The sequence below is a fragment of the Saccopteryx bilineata genome, chromosome 10, assembly GCF_036850765.1.
Source record: "Saccopteryx bilineata isolate mSacBil1 chromosome 10, mSacBil1_pri_phased_curated, whole genome shotgun sequence".
Classification (NCBI taxonomy): Eukaryota; Metazoa; Chordata; class Mammalia; order Chiroptera; family Emballonuridae; genus Saccopteryx; species Saccopteryx bilineata.
Genome location: NC_089499.1, coordinates 62,515,976 through 62,535,119, shown reverse-complemented (window position 1 = coordinate 62,535,119; position 19,144 = coordinate 62,515,976). Strand labels below are relative to the sequence as shown.

The following is a 19,144-nucleotide window of genomic DNA, read 5'->3' as shown; positions in this document are numbered from 1 at the left end:
CCCAACTGGGATCCACCAGGCAAGCTCCCTACTGCGAATGCCCTGCCCATCTAGGGCTGAGCTACATATTTTAGTGCCTGAAGCAGAGGTTTCACAGAGCATCTCTGCTGCGGACCAGCTGGCTCCAAATAATGGTGCGGAATTAAGGAAACACACTTATCAAAACAAAAACGATGGGACCGGGAGGACTCTTCAACATGCCTGGCAGTATCCGAGTGCCTCATAGCCCCAGTTCCCTTTATTATATGGACATATGCAAATCAAGGACCCTGATACAAAGTTGCATATCAAAGGTTAAGACAGGAACTCTCCCAAGGCAAAAATAGGATACATTAGTGAAATCTACCAACATCTGAAACAAACAAAGAGTCAGAGGAAGGGCATGTATATTGCTTCCAGCAGCCCAAGGAAGCAAGTGGAGTGAGTGCAAATACTCAGCATCAAAGCCAAATATGGAGATGGTGGGGGAAGAACTTAGCCTTTTGCTAAGCCTCAAAATCTACAATGGCTTTTTGCCATTTACAGTCCACAACACATCTCAGTGCCCAGGGCCAACTTGCTTGAATCAATTAAGCCATGGCTGTGGAAGAAGAAGAGGGAGAGAGAAAGAGAAAAAATGGGGAGGAGGGAGGGATAGAGAAGCAGATGGTCACTTCTCCTGCCCTGACCTGGAATCAAACCTGAGACATCCACATACCAGGCTGACGCTCTACCACTGAGCCAAACAGCCAGGGCCTCATTTTAGTTTTGATTTGCATTTCCTCAGTAACTAGTGAAGTTGAGCATCTTTTCATATATCTGTTGGCCATTTGTATGTCTTCTTGGGAGAAGTGTACAGGTCCTCTACCCATTTTTAAATTTGAATGTTTGGTGTTGAGTTGTATGTGTTCTTTATATATTTTGGATATCAATTCCTTGTTGGATGGTGGAGCTGCTTCACATGTACATTTAACTTACTTTTATGATATACACTCACTGCTCCCCTCCTCTTGTAAAATAAACAGTAAAATAAAATAAAATGGAGAGAGAGAGAATATAAATAGTGCATGTGATTCCACTTAAAGCCTATGCTTGGGAGTGAAGGGGAAAAGAAATCTGTAGTTCTTTTATGATCTCGCTTGCTATGTCTTTCCTCATGAGGATAGCAACTTGTTGAGTGTTGAGTCTAATGTTGAAATAGAAACTATGTATTTTTCATACACATATTATGCAAAGCCTGTAATACATGTCCACTTTTTAAAATCTGGTATTAAACATAATAAATAATTTGTTTCAATGCTGGTTGAAAAAACAGCTGTGCTGGACTTGTTGAGAGTAAATGGCATACTGATATTTATGAGTTGCAAGGGTTTCGCCTTATATGTTGACTTTAAAACCTTTATGAGACATGATTTTTTGCAGATCATAAGTCAGCAATTTTTTTCTGCCAAGGGCCAGATGATAAATATTTTAGGCTTTGTGAGACATAGTTTGTTTTTGTTTTTTTGGCAATTAGGTTTTTTATTGTTTTGCAGTTAGGTAACTCTACTGTCATTGTAGTGAGAAATAGCCAGGCAATTCATAACTGAATGGATGTGTCTGTGCTACAGTAAAACTGTTTATGAACACTGACATTGTTATGTGCCATGAAATATTATTTTACTTTTAAAAGTGTAAAAATAATTCTTTGCTTGTGGGCTATACAAAAACTGGCTGCACAATGTATATGTACATCAAAACATCAAGTTGTACACCTTAAATAGATATAATTTTTATTTGTTAATTATACCTCCTAAAACTGAAAAAGAGAAAAGCTGGTAGGAGGCTGGATTTTTAGCCCATGAGATGTAGTTTGCCGACTGATACATGTGGATTGTTAAGTTTATAATTGACTGTTGTAAATGTAAAAATTATATCACACATCTACCTAGCACTTTCTACATCACTCAATAGAATATAGAATAAATGAAAATATGCATGACAGTCACAACTTCTCATTTGTAGCTAGCATCTTTAGATTAGAAGAATTGTGACTTATTGAATTTTAATAGTTTTCCACTACAAAAAATTTTGTAACAATTTTCATAAACCTTTTGACATTTTAACATTTTTGACATATAGATTAATGTTTAGGTCTTATATCTTACATATAAGTGATAAACTGAACAAATATGTCTCTTTTAGGTTCTTGCTGCTACTTCTTTAACAGGTTTACTGGAAAAACTACAGAACTGCAATGAACTTTTGGAAAAAATTATGAAAGGGCTTAATGCATATCTTGAAAAAAAACGACTTTTCTTCCCTCGGTATGATGGATAATCAATTGTGCTGTAATTGAAAGCAATTTTTGATGTGTGATGAATTATCTCTAAAGCTTTTGTGTTTGCATGTTTTTCTCTAGTTTTTTCTTCTTATCAAATGATGAAATGTTAGAGATTTTGTCAGAGACCAAAGATCCACTTAGAGTTCAGCCTCATTTAAAAAAATGCTTTGAGGGCATTGCTAAATTGGAGTTTCTTCCCAATTTGGACATTAAAGCCATGTATAGCTCTGAAGGTGAGCGTGTGGAGCTGATTGCGCTGATTTCCACGTCTGCTACGCGAGGAGCTGTGGAAAAGTGGCTCATTCAAGTGGAAGACTTAATGCTCCGCAGTATTCATGATGTGGTCGCTGCAGCCAGGCTGGTGTGTTCTCTGGGATTTCATGTATACTTTATATTCTGTACATGCTTTCTTTTAGAAGGGTTTCAAAGGGTACTAGTAAATTAATACTTCAAGTTCCTACTATTTACAACCATTTATAATTTTATTTACTCGTTGTTTGTTTCTAACATGACTATTAAAATAATATTAGTAAGAATTGATGATAATATGTGATTAAGTGCTACAAGGGAAGAATAACGAGGTGTATATGATTTAGAATGGGGAAGTGGTTCTAATGACAGGCAATTAGAGGAAATGAAGTTGAAATTGAGACCCAAGGAATAAGTAAGAATTAACCAGGTAGAAGAGCATCTTGGTGTCCTGTATAAAGTCCCTGGGATCAGTGAGAACCTCAAATGTGGGTGTTAAATGCATGATCTAGTTTACTTACTGTTGTACACTTAATTACTTAAAAACTTGAAATGAATTGAACAAACATTAAAAGAGGATATATATTTGAAAGAAATACAACACCTAGATACTACATGTACCTCACTTATGCTAATCCAGTAAGCCCAATCTTGAATGATAAACTTCAGTATATTTCAGCTTTGGGGGATCACAAAGGAACAGTTGTATAATTTAAAAAAATTTTAAAAGGCATTACAGCCTTATGGCCAGCAACTCACCTTGTGTGAGTGAAGCATCCCTTTTCCTTTACCAAGAGCCCTACGAAGCTCATCTTGCAGTGGCTGTTCTCTGTTCAGCTTCAGTGTTCCTGTAGATAATTCCTGACTTTTTCTCTCTTGTTTTTACTTATGACGGTAAACAAACTAAACCACATAGGAAAGAACCAACATTTTTCCATGAAAGTGTTTCTTTAATAAATATAGAAATCTATCTTCTACATACTTAGCAGTGGCTTACCCATTCTTTGAAACTCATCCTTTGTTGAAACTTAGGATTCTTTGCTATTTGCATATATTTCTAAATATTGCTAACCAAAAAGCATTTTAATAATAGTATATTTACACCTTATATTTATATCTAAAGTGTGTTGAAGATGGTGTTATTATCTTATATTAAAGACGATATTGTTGTATTAGATATATAGTTTCTATTAACATCAACTTCAAACTTTGTTCTGTAGTTTTTTTCAGTTTATAATTTGGATTTACTATTATCATTTACTTTTGAAGCAAGTTATTATTTAACCCCAATCCCTTCAAATACATAAAAATGTTAGAAAGACATGAAAGTATACTTTGACCTCAAAAGCACAGATTGTTCAATAATAATTGAACAAATATATATTTATTTAAATTAAGTACTCTAGTCATCACAAATTTTTAGAATTGCTATGGCTTAGTAATGCCAGAGTTCCAAGCACGAGTCCAATTTTCCACTAAACTGTATAGTCTACTTTTCAATTAAATCTTGACATCAATATGCATAAGCTATTAGACTAATTTATTTTTTTACAGTTTAAAATAATCCCTTATATTTTACTATAATAGAGGTAATAAATGTTCTATTTAGAAAATGTGAAAACTCCCCACAGAAAAGTAACATAAAAATTATAAATACTTCAAAAATATAATTTACAAACTTTTTTTCAGGTATTTTAAATAGTCACCTACAAATTTTCATGACTATCTTCTTAGCCTACATGTAGGATATTCTAGCCTATAACACTGGGGAACAATTTTTTTTTATTTTCTGTTGCATGAGGTTTTAGAACTTTTTCTATATATTTCTGCATCGCTGATTCCAAATCTGAAATTCGTTTTTTGGTACATGCTCTAATTTTTATGCAATTTTAATTTCTTTTTGTTACAGTTAATGGCATGCATTGGTTTTTAAATTGGAGTTAGAGGGCAACGACTCTTGGATTGAATATAACCACAAGGCAATTAATGTTTTACAAACATCATTTTTACATAATTGTAGTTGGTTTTAAATGTAAAATTTTATTATCTTATAAAAACACCCTCTTATTTTGTTTTAAGATTGAATCATGGCTTCTTTGAGTAGGCGTAAGAATAGTCCTGACACCTTCTGTTATATATGTGGCTGTTACACACTTCAACGTCAAGGGCGTAATATTTCATCATTTGTGACACGTGCATATATTGCCTATTTTCAAGTTCCCCTTGGTGATCAAGACAAGAATTGGGCTCTTCATATTGTGTGTCATAATTGTGAGGAAATGCTTCATGACTGGACAAAAGGAAAATGCAAAGGAATACCTTTTGGTATTCCCATGGTTTGGCGTGAACCTAAGGACCACGGCAGTGACTATTATTTCTGTCTGATCCATACAAACGGCATCAGCAAGAAAAACTGGCACATGATCGCATATCTTAATATTCCTTCAGCAATATGACCTATCCCACACTATGAGACACTCCGGTTCCAGTTTTTAATGGTTTTATTTCTTCTAAGGATGAAGAAAGTGAACATGGTGATCAAGTGTATTTTGATAAGATGCATGAAGAAATGGTTGTAGAATCTGAAGGGTCTTCTTCTGATGCCAAGCAGTCATTAACCCCTCAGCAGTTTAGCCAACCCGAATTGCATGACTTAGTGAGAATGACATAAAAATTGTCCTCGACTTACTGAAGTATGAGGAGCATAACTGGATCATTTTTGTGGATCTTAAAATGGTAAATTTCTTGCTAGGACAACAGAGAAGTTTCACGAAGTATCCTTGCTTTCTGTGTTTGTGGGACAGCCTAGCTTGGGAGAGACACTGGACACAGAAAGAGTGGCTAAAACGTGAAGCTCTGGATGTAGGGATGCAAAATATTGTGAATGAACCTGTAGTTAATTGAGACAGGATTATTTCCCCAACTTCACATCAAACTTGGCTTAACGAAGCGGTTTGTTCAGGCTTTGAATAGAGAAAGCGAATGCTTTCAACATAAAGCAGGTGTATTCAATGGACCTCAGATTCAAACCCTCATATGTGACGAAGAATTTGCCAGGAAGATGAATAAGGAGGAGAAAGCAGCATGGCAGTCTTTTGTGGCAGTTACAAAGAACTTCCTTGGCAACAAAAAAGCAGAAAACTATGAACTTCTGGTTAAAAGGATGCTGTTGGCTTTCCACGACATTGGATGTAACATGAGCTTTAAGATTCACTTCCTGAACAGTCACCTTGATAATTTTCCCAAAAATCTTGGAGCTGTTAGTGATGAGCAGGGAGAATGCTTTCATCAAGATCTGAAGATGATTAAAGAGCATTATCAGGGGCAATGGGACAGAAATATGATGGCAGACTACTGCTGGAGCATCCAACAAGATTGTCCTCAACAAGTACACAACTGCAAGAGCTACAAATGCAAATTTTTGCCTGAATAGAATTTAAATATGTTTTGTGCAAATTTTATGATTAAAATAAGTGTTTTAATATGTTCTATTTTGAAATTGTGGACAAATTCTGATGCAATCCTATCTTTTACTGCATTATATAAATTATTATATTTTCACAAAGATGAGGCCCAAGAAAACATTCTACTTCATTATGTTAAACTAAATGTTGAAAATTTTACAATAAGATGAAAACCTAAAATCTTGAATTGCAAAAGAACTGTAGCTTACAGAGAAAAACTAATGTCAGATTTGAGATCAGCACACTCGAATTAGGTAAGAACAAGTGTTTTGTGGATGCAACAAAAATTTTGTTTCCCAGTGTAATGTATCAAATATTATATACATGTTTATTGTTAGACATTTATCTTTAGTTTTCTTTAGTAATCTTTTAAAATTAGAAATGCTTTTTAATTATTCAGGCTTATCCAGACTCTGCGAGAAGAGACTGGGTTCGAGAGTGGCCTGGCCAAGTTGTACTTTGTGTTTCTCAAATGTTCTGGACTTTGGAGACACAAGAAGTTATAAGTGATGGGACAAAGGTAAAGCATTATTTGATTTTAAATAGCATTCTTTTCTACATGTCATATCTTATAATTTTTTTTCAAAGTCAATCTTCCCCCCCAATTTCTACATGTAGCCTTAAATTTTATAATTCTTTGAAAACTTACTATATTTTATAATATGCTTAGATAAAATCATTCTAGTCTGTAATTCACTTCTATATTGAGATATATTATGAAGTTTGAATTTTTTTTTATTTAGAAAATTAAATTTAACAAGGTACCATTGATCAAAAAGAGTACATAGATTTCAGATAAAAATTTCCACAGTATTTGAACAGTTGATTACCGTTGCATACCCATCACCTAAAGTCAAATAATTTTCCGTCACCTTATATTTGTCCCTCCTTATACCCTTCCTCCCACCCCCACCCTTCTCCCACATCCTCTCCACCTGGTAACTACTGCACTCTTATTTATGTCCATGAGTCTCAGTTTTGTATCCCACCTATGTATTAAATCATACAGTTTTTAGCTTTTTCTGATTTACCTATTTCACTCAGTATAATGTTCTCTAGGTCCATCCACATTGTTGTAAATGATACTGTCATCATTTCTTATGGCTGAGTAGTATTCCATTGTATATATGTAACACAACTTCTTTATCCAATCCTCTGTCAAGGGACACTTTATTTGTTTTCATGTCTTGGCCATTGTGAACAATGCTGTAATGAACATGGGGGTGCATGTGTCTTCACATATCAATGTTTTCGAGTTTTGGGGGTATATACCCAGTAGAGGGATTGCTGGGTCATATGGTAGTTCTATTCTTAATTTTTTTGAGGAAACACCATACTTTCTTCCATAATGGTTGTGCTAATTTACATTCCCACCAGCAGTGAACGAGGTTTCCTTTTTCTCCACAACCTTTCCAATGCTTGTTATTACCTGTCTTGTTGATAATAGCTAATCTAACAGGTGTGAAGTGGTATCTTATTGTAGTTTTGAATTGTATTTCTCAAATAGCCAGTGAAGATAAGCAGTTTTTCATCTATCTGTTGGCCATTTGTATGTCTTCTTGGGAGATATGTCTGTTCAGGTCCTCTCACCATTTTTAATTGGTTTACTTGCTTGTTTGTTGCTGAGCTCTGTGAGTTTTTTTAATATATATTTTGGATATTAACCCCTTATCAGAGCTGTTGTTTGCAAATATCATCTCCCATTTAGTTGGCTGCCTAATTGTTTTGTTGTCAGTCTCTTTTGCTGTACAGAACTTTTTAGTATGATATAGTCCCATTCATTTATTTTTGCCTTTACTTCCCTTGCTTTTGTGGTCAAATTCATAAATTGTTCTTTCTCTATGGCCAAGGTGTGTGAGTTTAGTACCTATGTTTTCTTCTATGTAATTTACTGTTTTTTTATTTTTATTTATTTATTTATTTACTTATTTTTTCTGTATTTTTCTGAAGCTGGAAACGGGGAGGCAGACAGACTCCTGCATGCGCCCGACCGGGATCCACCCAGCACGCCCACCAGGGGGTGATGTTCTGCCCATCCGGGGCGTCACTCTGTTGCAACCAGAGCCACTCTAGCGCCTGAGGCAGAGGCCACGGAGCCATCCCCAGCTCCCGGGCCATCTTTGTTCCAATGGAGCCTTGGCTGCGGGAGGGGAAGAGAGAGACAGAGAGGAAGGAGAAGGGGAGGGGTGGAGAAGCAGATGGGCGCTTCTCCTGTGTACCCTGGCTGGGAATCGAACCCGGAAGTTCCGCATGCCAGTCCGATGCTCTTCCACTGAGCCAACAGGCCAGGGCCTAATTTACTGTTTTAGATCTTATATTTAGGTCTTTGATATATTTAAAATTAATTTTTTGCCCTGGCCGATTGGCTCAGCGGTAGAGCGTCGGCCTAGCGTGCGGAGGACCTGGGTTCGATTCCCGGCCAGGGCACACAGGAGAAGTGCCCATTTGCTTCTCCACCCCTCCGCCGTGCCTTCCTCTCTGTCTCTCTCTTCCCCTTCCGCAGCCAAGGCTCCATTGGAGCAAAGATGGCCCGGGTGCTGGGGTTGGCTCTGTGCCTTCTGCCTCAGGCACTAGAGTGGCTCTGGTTGCAACATGGCTGACGCCCAGGATAGGCAGAGCGTCGCCCCTGGTGGGCGTGCCGGGTGGATCCTGGTCGGGCGCATGTGGGAGTCTGTCTGACTGTCTCTCCCCGTTTCCAGCTTCAGAAAAATGCAAAAAAAAAAAAAATCCCATTTGATACAACGGCCAAATTTACACTAAAAACAACAACAACAAAAAAAACCCTTAAAATTAATTTTTTTGTGCAGGGGGACAAGGCATAGTCAAGTTTCATTCTTTTGCATGTGGCTTTCCACTTTTCCCAGCACCATATATTGAAGAGGCTTTTTTTTCTCAATTTTGTGTTTTTGGATCCTTTGTCAAAGATGATTTGTCTGTATATATGTGGTTGTATTTCTGGGCTCGTGATTCTGTTCCATTGGTCTGTATGTCTGTTTTTCTGCCAATACCATGCTGTTTTGATTATCGTGGCTCTGTAGTATAATTTGAAGTCAGGTATTGTAATACCTCAAACTTTGTTCTTTTTTCTCAGAATTGCTTTGGCTATTCAGGGTTTTTTATGGTTCCATGCAAGCCTGGTGATTTTTTGTTCCATTTCCTTAAAAAATGACATTGGAATTTTGATAGGGATTTCATTAAATTTGTATATTGCTTTGGGTAAGATGGCCATTTTAACTATGTTGATCCTTCCTATCCATGGACATGGAATATTTTTCCATCTCCTTGTGTCTTTTTCAATTTCTTTTAATAATATTTTGTAGTTTTCAGTATATAGATTTTTTGCATTCTTTGTTAAGTTTATTCCTAGGTATTTTTTTGTTGTTGTTGCAACTGTAAAAGGTAATATTTTTTTGAGTTCATATTCTGAAGTTTTATTGTCGGCATATATGAATGCAATAGACTTCTGTATATTGATTTTGTATCCTGCGACCTTACTGTATTGGTTTATTGCTTCTAATCATCTTTCTGTGGAGCCTTTGGGGTTTCCTGTATACAAGATCATGTCATCTGCAAAAAGTGAAACCTTTACTTCTTCTTTTCCAATAAGAATGCCTTTTATTTCTTACTCTTGTCTGATTTCTCTGGTTAAAACTTTCAGCACTATGTTGGATAGGAATGGAAAGAGTGGGCAGCCTTGTCTTGTTCCTGATTTTAGAGGAAAGGCTTTCAGTTTTTCACCATTTAATATATTAGCTGATGGTTTGTCATATATGGCCTTTATTATGTTGAGGTACTTTCTTTCTATACCCATTTTACTGTTTTAAACATAAAGGTATGTTGTTTCTTATTGAATGCCTTTTCTGTATCTATTGATAGGGTCATATGATTTTTGTTTTTTGTTTTTTGTATACGGTGTCTTAAGTTAATCAATTTCTGTATGTGGAACCATCCCTGTACTCCTAGAATAAACCCCATTTGATCACAATACATTATTTTTTAAATGTGTTGTATTCGATTTGCTAATATTTTCTTTAGGATTTTTGCATCTGTATTCATTAGAGGTATTGGTTTGTAGTTTTCTTTTTTAGTATTGTCCTTGCCAGATTTTGGTATGAGGATTATGTTGACCTCATAAAATGTGTTAGGAAGTATTGCTTCTTATTCTATTTTTTGAAAGACTTAGAAAAGGAGAGGAACCAAATCTTCTTTGAATGTTTGGTAGAATTCACTAGTGTAGCTATCTGGTCCTGGACTTTTATTTTTCATGAGGTTTTTTTTTTTTTTTCTTTTTCTTTCATTTTTCTGAAGCTGGAAACAGGGAGAGACAGTCAGACAGACTCCCGCATGTGCCCGACCGGGATCCACCCGGCACGCCCACCAGGGGCGACGCTCTGCCCACCAGGGGGCGATGCTCTGCCCATCCTGGGCATCACCATGTTGCGACCAGAGCCACTCTAGCGCCTGAGGCAGAGGCCACAGAGCCATCCCCAGCACCCGGGCCATCTTTGCTCCAATGGAGCCTTGGCTGCGGGAGGGGAAGAGAGAGACAGAGAGGAAAGCGCGGCGGAGGGGTGGAGAAGCAAATGGGCGCTTCTCCTGTGTGCCCTGGCCTGGAATCGAACCCGGGTCCTCCGCACGCTAGGCCGACGCTCTACCGCTGAGCCAACCGGCCAGGGCTCGTGAGGTTTTTAATAGTTGTTTCTATTTCCTCCATGCTTATGAGTCTATTTACATTTTCCACTTTTTCGTGACTCATCTAGGAAAATTGTATATAGCTCTAGGAATTTATTCATTTTTTTCTAGGTTTTGAATTTGGTGGCATATAATTTTTCATAATATTCTACCATGATCCTTTGTATATCTATGATATCTGTGGTAATTTCTCCTCTTTCATTTAGGATTTTGTTTATGTGAGTCCTTTCTCTATTTTCTTTAGTGAGTCTGGCCAGGGGTTTGTCAATTTTATTGATTTTTTCAAAGAACCAGCTCTTTGTTGTATTAATTTTCCTATGGTTATTCTGTTCTCTATTTCATTTAATTCTGCTCTAATTTTTAGTATTTCCATTCTTCTGCTGATTTTGGGTTGCCTTTGTTCTTTTCTTCTAGTTCCTTAAGATGTAATGTTAAGTTGTTTACTTGGGACCTCTCTTATTTCTTTATCTTTTTCTTTTTTTTAAAATTTTTTCCAAAGTTAGAAGCAGAGGGGCAGTCAGACAGACTCCCACATGCACCCAACCAGGATCCACCTGGCAAGCCCACCAGGGGGCGATGCTCTGCCCATCTGGGGAGTTGCTCTGCTGAAGTCAGAGCTATTCTAGCACCTGAGGCGGAGGCCATGGAGCCATCCTCAGTGCCAGGGCCAACTTTGCTCCAATGAAGCCCTGGCTGTGGGAGGGGAAGAGAGAGACAGAGAGGAAGGCGTGGCGGAGGGGTGGAGAAGCAAATGGACGCTTCTCCTGTGTGCCCTGGCCGGGAATCAAATCCGGGTCCTCTGCACGCTAGGCTGACGCTCTACCACTGAGCCAACCAGCCAGGGCCTTGTTATGTCTTCTTGATACAATGCTCCCTTCATCATTATGAAATGACCATCTTTGTCTCTGGTTACCTTTGTTGTCTTAATTCAGCATTGTCAGAAATGAGTAATGCAACCCTGCTTTCTTTGGGTATTATTTGCTTGGAGAATTGTTTTCCAGCCTTTCACTTTGAGTCTACTTTTGTCCTTGCAGCTTGGGTGTGTCTCTTGAAGGCAGCATATGGTTTGGTTTTGCTTTTTTTTTTAATATTTTAATTTTTAAAATTATTATTTATTCATTTTAGATAGGAGAGAGAGAGACAGAGAGAGAGAAAAAGAGAGAGAGAGAGAGAAGGGGCAAGGAGCTGGAAGCATCAACTCCCATATGTGCCTTGACCAGGCAAGCCCAGGGTTTCGAACCGGCAACCTCAGCATTTCCAGGTCGATGCTTTATCCACTGCGCCACCACAGGTCAGGCCTGGTTTTGCTTTTTAATCCAATCTACTACTCTGTGCCTCTTTATTGGTGAGTTCTGACCATTTACATTTATGATAATTGTTGACACTTGAGGATTTCCTATAGCCATTTTATGTTTTGTTTTCTGGTAGCTCTGTGTATTATTTGGTTCTTCTCTTTTTTGTTCTGTCAGTTGTTTTTGTTTGGTAGTATTCCATACTTCTTTTCCCTGTTTGTTTGTTTTTTAAGCTGTGTATTTCAGTAGTGGCTTTTTTGTGGGTGGGTACCATTAGGTTATTAAGAGAAAAATGTTCATATGTACAAGAGTCTTTTGTCTTATGAGTCCTTTTGCACTCCACCCTGCTTTGCTACTGCAGTTCTTTATTCTCTTCCCTTTTGTTTTCACATATTATCCTTGTTTTTATTGTGACCTTGTTGGAGCTTTTACTGATTTGTTTTGTTCTTTGTGTCTGGTTGAATAACCCCCTTGAGTATTTCCTGCAGTGGGAATTTTCTAGTGATAATTTCTCTCAGCTTCTATATGTCTGTAAAAGTTTGTATTTCTCCTTTATATTTGGAGGATAGCTTTGATGGATATACTATTCTTGGCTGTTAATTTCTCTCTTTCTTTGAATGTTTGGATCCATTTTCTTCCTGCATGTAGAATTTTTGCTGAGAAGTCTGATGATAACATATTGGGCATTCCTTTATATGTTTATAGTCTTCTTTTCCCTAGCTGCCTTGAGGATTTTTTTTGTCATTGATTTGTGACAATTGCATTATGATGAACCTTGGAAAAGGTCTGTTGGAGTTGAGGTAACTCAGTGTTCTGTTTGTTTCTTGGACTTGAGGTTCTCTTTCCATAGGCTTGGGAAGTTTTTATGAATTTACTGGGGAAATTTTTTTTTTTCATTTTCTGTTGCATGAGGTTTTAGAACTTTTTCTATATATTTCTAAATCAATGATTCCAAATCTGAAATCCATTTTTTTGTGCATGCTCTAGTTTTTATGCAATTTTAATTTCTTTTTGTTACAGTTAATGGCATGCATTGGTTTTTAAATTGGAGTTAGAGGGCAAAGACTCTTGGATTGAACATAACCACAAGGCAATTAATGTTTTACAAACATCATTTTTACATAATTGTAGTTGGTTTTAAATGTAAAATTTTATTATCTTATAAAAACACCCTCTTATTTTGTTTTAAGATTGAATCATGGCTTCTTCGAGTAGGCGTAAATGTAAGAATAGTCCTGACACCTTCTGTTATATATGTGGCTGTTTCACACTTCAACGTCAAGGGCGCAATATTTCATCATTTGTGACACATGCATATATTGCCTATTTTCAAGTTTCCCTTGGTGATCAAGACAAGAATTGGGCTCCTCATATTGTGTGTCATAATTGTGAGGAAATGCTTCATGACTGGACAAAAGGAAAATGCAAAGGAATACCTTTTGGTATTCCCATGGTTTGGCGTGAACCTAAGGACCACAGCAGTGACTGTTTTTGTCTGATCCATACAAAAGACGTTGGCAAGAAAAACCGGCATATGATTGCATCTTAATATTCCTTCAGCAATACGACCTATCCCATACTCTGAGAAATTACAGGTTCCAGTTTTCAATGATTTTATTTCTTCTAAGGATGAAAAGTGAACATGGTGAACAAGTGTATTTTGATAAGATGCATAAGGAAATGGTTGTAGAATCTGAAGGGTCTTCTCCTAATGCCAAGCAGTCATTAACCCTTCAGCAGTTTAGCTAACCCAAATTGAATGACTTAGTAAGAGATTTGGGCCTATCAAAGAAAGCAGCTGAGTTATTAGCCTCCAGGCTTCAAGAAAAGAATGTACTTCACAGATCATCTAAAGTATCTCATTTCAGGAAGTGTAAACAGATTTTTGTGTACTTTTTTCCCAAGACAAACACTTTGTTTACTGTCATGATATCAGTAGTCTTCTCAGACACTTACCACTTACAGTCCAACAGAGTGGCGGCTATTTCTTGACAGCTCTAAAAGGAGTCTGAAATGTGTTCTCCTACACAACGGTAATGTTTATGCAGCGGTTCTAGTTGGTTATTCAACTCATCTGCGAGAAGATTATAATGACATAAAAATTGTCCTCGACTTACTGAAGTATGAGGAGCATAACTGGATCATTTGTGTGGATCTTAAAATGGTAAATTTCCTGCTAGGACAACAGAGAGGCTTCATGAACTATTCTTGCTTTCTGTGTTTGTGGGACAGCTGAGCTCGGGAGAAACACTGGACATAGAAAGAGTGGCTGAAACATGAAGCTCTGGAAGTAGGGATGCAAAATATTGTGAATGAACCTGTAGTTAATTGAGACAGGATCATCTTTACCCCACTTCAGATCAAACTTGGCTTAATGAAGCGGTTTGTTCGGGCTTTGAATAGAGAAAGTGAATGCTTTCAACATATTATTTCTGCTTTTCCTGCCCTGTCTTTTGAGATGATAAAAGCAGGTGTATTCAATGGACCTCAAATTCGAACCCTTGTGAATGAACCTGTAGTTAATTGAGACAGGATCATCTTTACCCCACTTCAGATCAAACTTGGCTTAATGAAGCGGTTTGTTCGGGCTTTGAATAGAGAAAGTGAATGCTTTCAACATATTATTTCTGCTTTTCCTGCCCTGTCTTTTGAGATGATAAAAGCAGGTGTATTCAATGGACCTCAAATTCGAACCCTCATGCATGACGAAGAATTTGCCAGGAAGATGAATAAGGAGGAGAAAGCAGCTTGGCAGTCTTTTGTGGCAGTTACAAAGAACTTCCTTGGCAACAAAAAAGCAGAAAACTATGAACTTCTGGTTAAAAGGATGCTGTTGGCTTTCCACGACATTGGATGTAACATGAGCTTTAAGATTCACTTCCTGAACAGTCACCTTGATAATTTTCCCAAAAATCTTGGAGCTGTTAGTGATGAGCAGGGAGAATGCTTTCATCAAGATCTGAAGATGATTAAAGAGCATTATCAGGGGCAATGGGACAGAAATATGATGGCAGACTACTGCTGGAGCATCCAACAAGATTGTCCTCAACAAGTACACAACTGCAAGAGCTACAAACGCAAATTTTTGCCTGAATAGAATTTAAATATGTTTTGCGCAAATTTTATGATTAAAATAAGTGTTTTAATATGTTCTATTTTGAAATTGTGGATAAATTCTGATGCAATCCTATCTTTTAGTGTATTTACTGCATTATATAAATTATTATATTTTCACAAAGATGATGCCCAAGAAAACATTCTACTTCATTATGTTAAACTAAATGTTGAAAATTTTACAATAAGATGAAAACCTAAAATCTTGAATTGCAAAAGAACTGTAGCTTACAGAGAAAAACTAATGTCAGATTTGAGATCAGCACACTCGAATTAGGTAAGAACAAGTGTTTTTGTGGATGCAACAAAAATTTTGTTCCCCTGTTTAAATAGGCTCTCCATTCTGTTTTCCCTTTCTTCTTCTTCTGATATACCCATTATTCTTATATTCTCTTTTTGGTGGAGTCAGACAATTTCTGTAGAGATCTCTCATTTTTTAAATTCATGAGTCTCTCTCTCTTCTTCTCTCTGTAGTGTCTCTAGTTGCCTGTCTTTGATGTCACTGATTCTTTCTTCTATCTGGCCTGTTCTATTAGCTAAACTTGCTACCTCATTTTTCATTCATGTATTGAGTTCTTTATCTCTATTTTGTTCTTTCTTAAAGTCTCAATCTTCTTAGTGAAGTGCTTTTTGTTCATTAATTTGTTTTTTGAGTTCATTAAATTGCTTATCAGAGTTTTTTCACATTTCATTGAGTATTTTTTAAACATCAATTTTGAATTCTCTGTAATTTAACTCCCAGGTTTCCATGTAATTGAGATTTTTTTTTTCTGGAGATTTTTCATTATCTGTCTGAACTATGCCTCTGTCTTGTATATTCATGGTATTTGATTTATTCTTTCTTGATGGCATTTGAGAGTGGTATTGTTTTTTTTTTTTTTTTAATTCCGTGAGAACAAGGGAGGCAGAGACAGACTCCCGCATGTGCCCTGTCTGGGATCCACCTGGTAAGCCCACTAGGGGGCGATGCTTTACCCATCTGGGGCATTGCTGCATTGCTCAGCAACCCAGCTCTTCTTAGCACCTGAGGCAGAGGCTATGGAGCCATCCTCAGTGACTGAGGCCAACTTGTTCCAATTGAACCATGACTGCAGGAGTGGAAGAGAGAGAGAAGCAAAAAGGGGAGGGTTGGGAAGCAGATGAGTGCTTCTCCTGTGTGCTCTGACTGGGAATCAAAGCTGGGACTTCCACATGCCAGGCCAATGCTGTACTGCTGAGCCAACCAGTCAAGGCCAAGAGTGGTATTGTTAAGAACTCTAACAAGAAACAACTAAAAAATGAAAAATAAAAATGGAAAATTTACAGTTAAAAAGATAGAAATTCTAAAAATAATGATAAATAGAAAAGAAAAACTACAAATAACAAAGAGGAAGAACTGAGAAAAAAGAGAAAAAATGAAATCAAAGGCAAACATAACACCACAAAAGATAAAAGTTATAGATGTAAAAATTTGAAGAAATATGAAATTTGTATGAGTAAAGGAGAAAAAAAGAAAAAGAAGAAAAAGGAAGAAAGAAAAGAAGAGTAAAAGAAAAAGCATAAAAAATAAAACACTAACAAAAAATAAGAATTAAAATATAAAAATTAAGGATAATGAAATGAGAAAAGAGAAAGAAGCAAAAAGAAAGAAGATAAAACAAGGAAAGGAAAAAAAAATTTTTTTTCAGTTTTGGGAGGTTACATTTTTTTTCCAGTAGATATCACTGTACTGCAAGTTTTGGCTCTGTGAAATTCTTGTGCAGAATCTGCTGAGACACTGCTGTCATAATGATGTAGGCAGGGCTGTAGTCGCATTAGTGGGTGAAGCATGTTGTGAGGGTTTTCTAGTTTCAGCTTTATGGTTTTGTGGCTTTATGGCTTTGTGGTTTTACAACTCTAGCAATGGTGGTTTCAGGTCTCCAGGTGCTTCTCCCCATATCTCAACAGACTAGAGGGTCAGATGCAGAGCACCTCCACCTCTTAGGGGAGAGAGTGGCCCCAGAGAGTTGGCTGTGGGGGGTCTGCCACTGCCATTTTTTGTGCTGCTAGGGAAGGGAGGCAGGATCTGGGAGCCTGGAGGGCTGCACTTTGATCTTCTCTGTGACTGTGTAGCAGGGGACCCCAAACTTTTTACACAGGGTGCCAGTTCACTGTCCCTCAGACCGTTGGAGGGCTGCCACATACAGTACTCCTCTCACTAACCACCAATAAAAGAGGTGCCCCTTCTGGAAGTGCAGCGAGGGGCCGGATAAATGGCCTCAGGGGGCCACATGCGACCTGTGGGCCGTAGTTTCGGGATGCCTGGTAGAGCATGGGTCCTAGGCAGAGCATGCGTGCTGAGTGCTGTAGGCCAAGTGCATGCCAACCACTGCAGGCCGAATTCTGTGGGGTAAGCACTCATTGAGTGAGCGTGCGCCAAGTGCTGCATGAGCTAAGCACCTCAGGCAGTCCACAGAAACCCAGGCTGTGACCCTGCACTCAATTGTACCCTCCTTAGCTTAGCACTTTCCCCTCTGGCCTTTAATTTCTCTGCCTCTCCTGGCTCAAAATAAATCTCAAGCAGAGTGAGACTCTCTCCCTCACTCCAGCAAGGAAAAAGAAAAGTCTGGTCACTCCAGCTTCTCTCCTTTCCAGAGCCCACTGTGGATACGTTCATTTTCCACCCCCCTTTTCAACCCGTCCCACCTTTAGTCCATTCGGTGATTGAATCTTTCAGGCATGGCTGCAAGCTCATCTGGGCTTCCTTTGCTGGGGTTCCTTTACTCTGTAATATTTCACTCCATAAGATGCACTCACCCCCCGCCCCGAAAGTGGAGGGGAAAATGCCCATGCGTCTTATGGAGCAAAAAATGTGTTATTTTATTAAATATTTTAACACACCATTTGGTTCAGAATATTTTCTTTCTTATTTTCCTTTTTAATACCCTAGATGTGTCTTATGGACAGGTGCGTCTTATGGAGTAAAAAATACAGTAGTTGATCAATTTGTTGAAATTTTAAGGGGAGAGATCAAAAGTATCTCTCACCTCGCCATTTCTCTGAAGTCCCAGAATTGTTTTCTATAAGAGTAAATAGGCCCTGGCCAGTTGGTTCAACAGTAGAGTCCAGTGTGTGGAAGTCCAGATTTGATTCCTGGTCAAGGCACACAGGAGAAGCAGATGGTCACTTCTCCTCTTTCTTCTCTCTCTCTCTCTCTCTCTCTCTCTCTCTCTCTCTCTCTCTCTCTCTTCCCCTCCTGCAGCCATGGCTCAAACAGTTTGAACAAGTTAGCCCTGGCATTGAGGATGGCTCCATGGCCTTGCTTTAGGTGCTAAAATGGCTCAGTTTCTGAGCAATGGAGCAGCAGCCCCAGATAGGCAGAACATGGCCCCATCGGGGGCTTGCCAGATGGATCCCAGCCAGGGTGCATGCAGGAGCCTGTCTCTTCCTCCCCACCTCTCAATAATTAAAAAAAGTAAATATATAAAATAAATATTTTAGGTACTATATAACATTAGTTTAATTGCTTTTATATTTTGTAGGGATTAAAGAAGTACTATAAGGAACTTCAGAATCAACTAAATGATATTGTAGAGCTGGTAAGGGGAAAACTGTCAAAGCAGACCAGGACTACTCTGGGGGCTTTGGTCACCGTTGATGTCCATGCTAGAGATGTGATCATGGACATGGTTGATACAGGTATATGACTTTTTATTATTATTAAAGATAAAATATCAGTAGCTTTTAGAAACAAAAAGATATTTTTTTCTTTTTCAACAGAATTTATTTATTTTACTTTTTTTTTTTTAAAGAGACAGGAAGGGAGCTGGGGTGGCAGAGAGATAAGAAACAGCAACTAGCAGTTACTTCACTTTAGTTGTTTATTGATGTCTTCTCATATGTGTCTTGGCTGGGGGGCTCAAGTTGAGCTAATGACCTCTTGCTCAAGCCAACAACATTGGGCTCAAGCCAGTGACCTTGGACTTCAAGTCAGTGACCTTGGGCTCAAGTCAGTAACCTTGGTTCTTCAGGCCAGTGGCCTTTGGGCTCAAGCCTGTGACCTTGGGGTTTAG

The 19,144-nt window shown here is 38.0% G+C and overlaps 1 protein-coding gene across 1 annotated transcript in view; it reads left to right on the top strand.

Moving 5' to 3' along the window:
- Nucleotides 1-19,144, top strand: part of DNAH12 (dynein axonemal heavy chain 12) — a 376,621-nt gene that overhangs the window by 124,401 nt on the left and 233,076 nt on the right. Inside the window, exons 21-24 of the mRNA XM_066245398.1 lie at nt 2,164-2,285; nt 2,381-2,663; nt 6,416-6,535; nt 18,614-18,770. Coding sequence (XP_066101495.1) covers nt 2,164-2,285; nt 2,381-2,663; nt 6,416-6,535; nt 18,614-18,770 — 682 coding nt within the window. The remainder of the gene's footprint in view (nt 1-2,163; nt 2,286-2,380; nt 2,664-6,415; nt 6,536-18,613; nt 18,771-19,144) is intronic.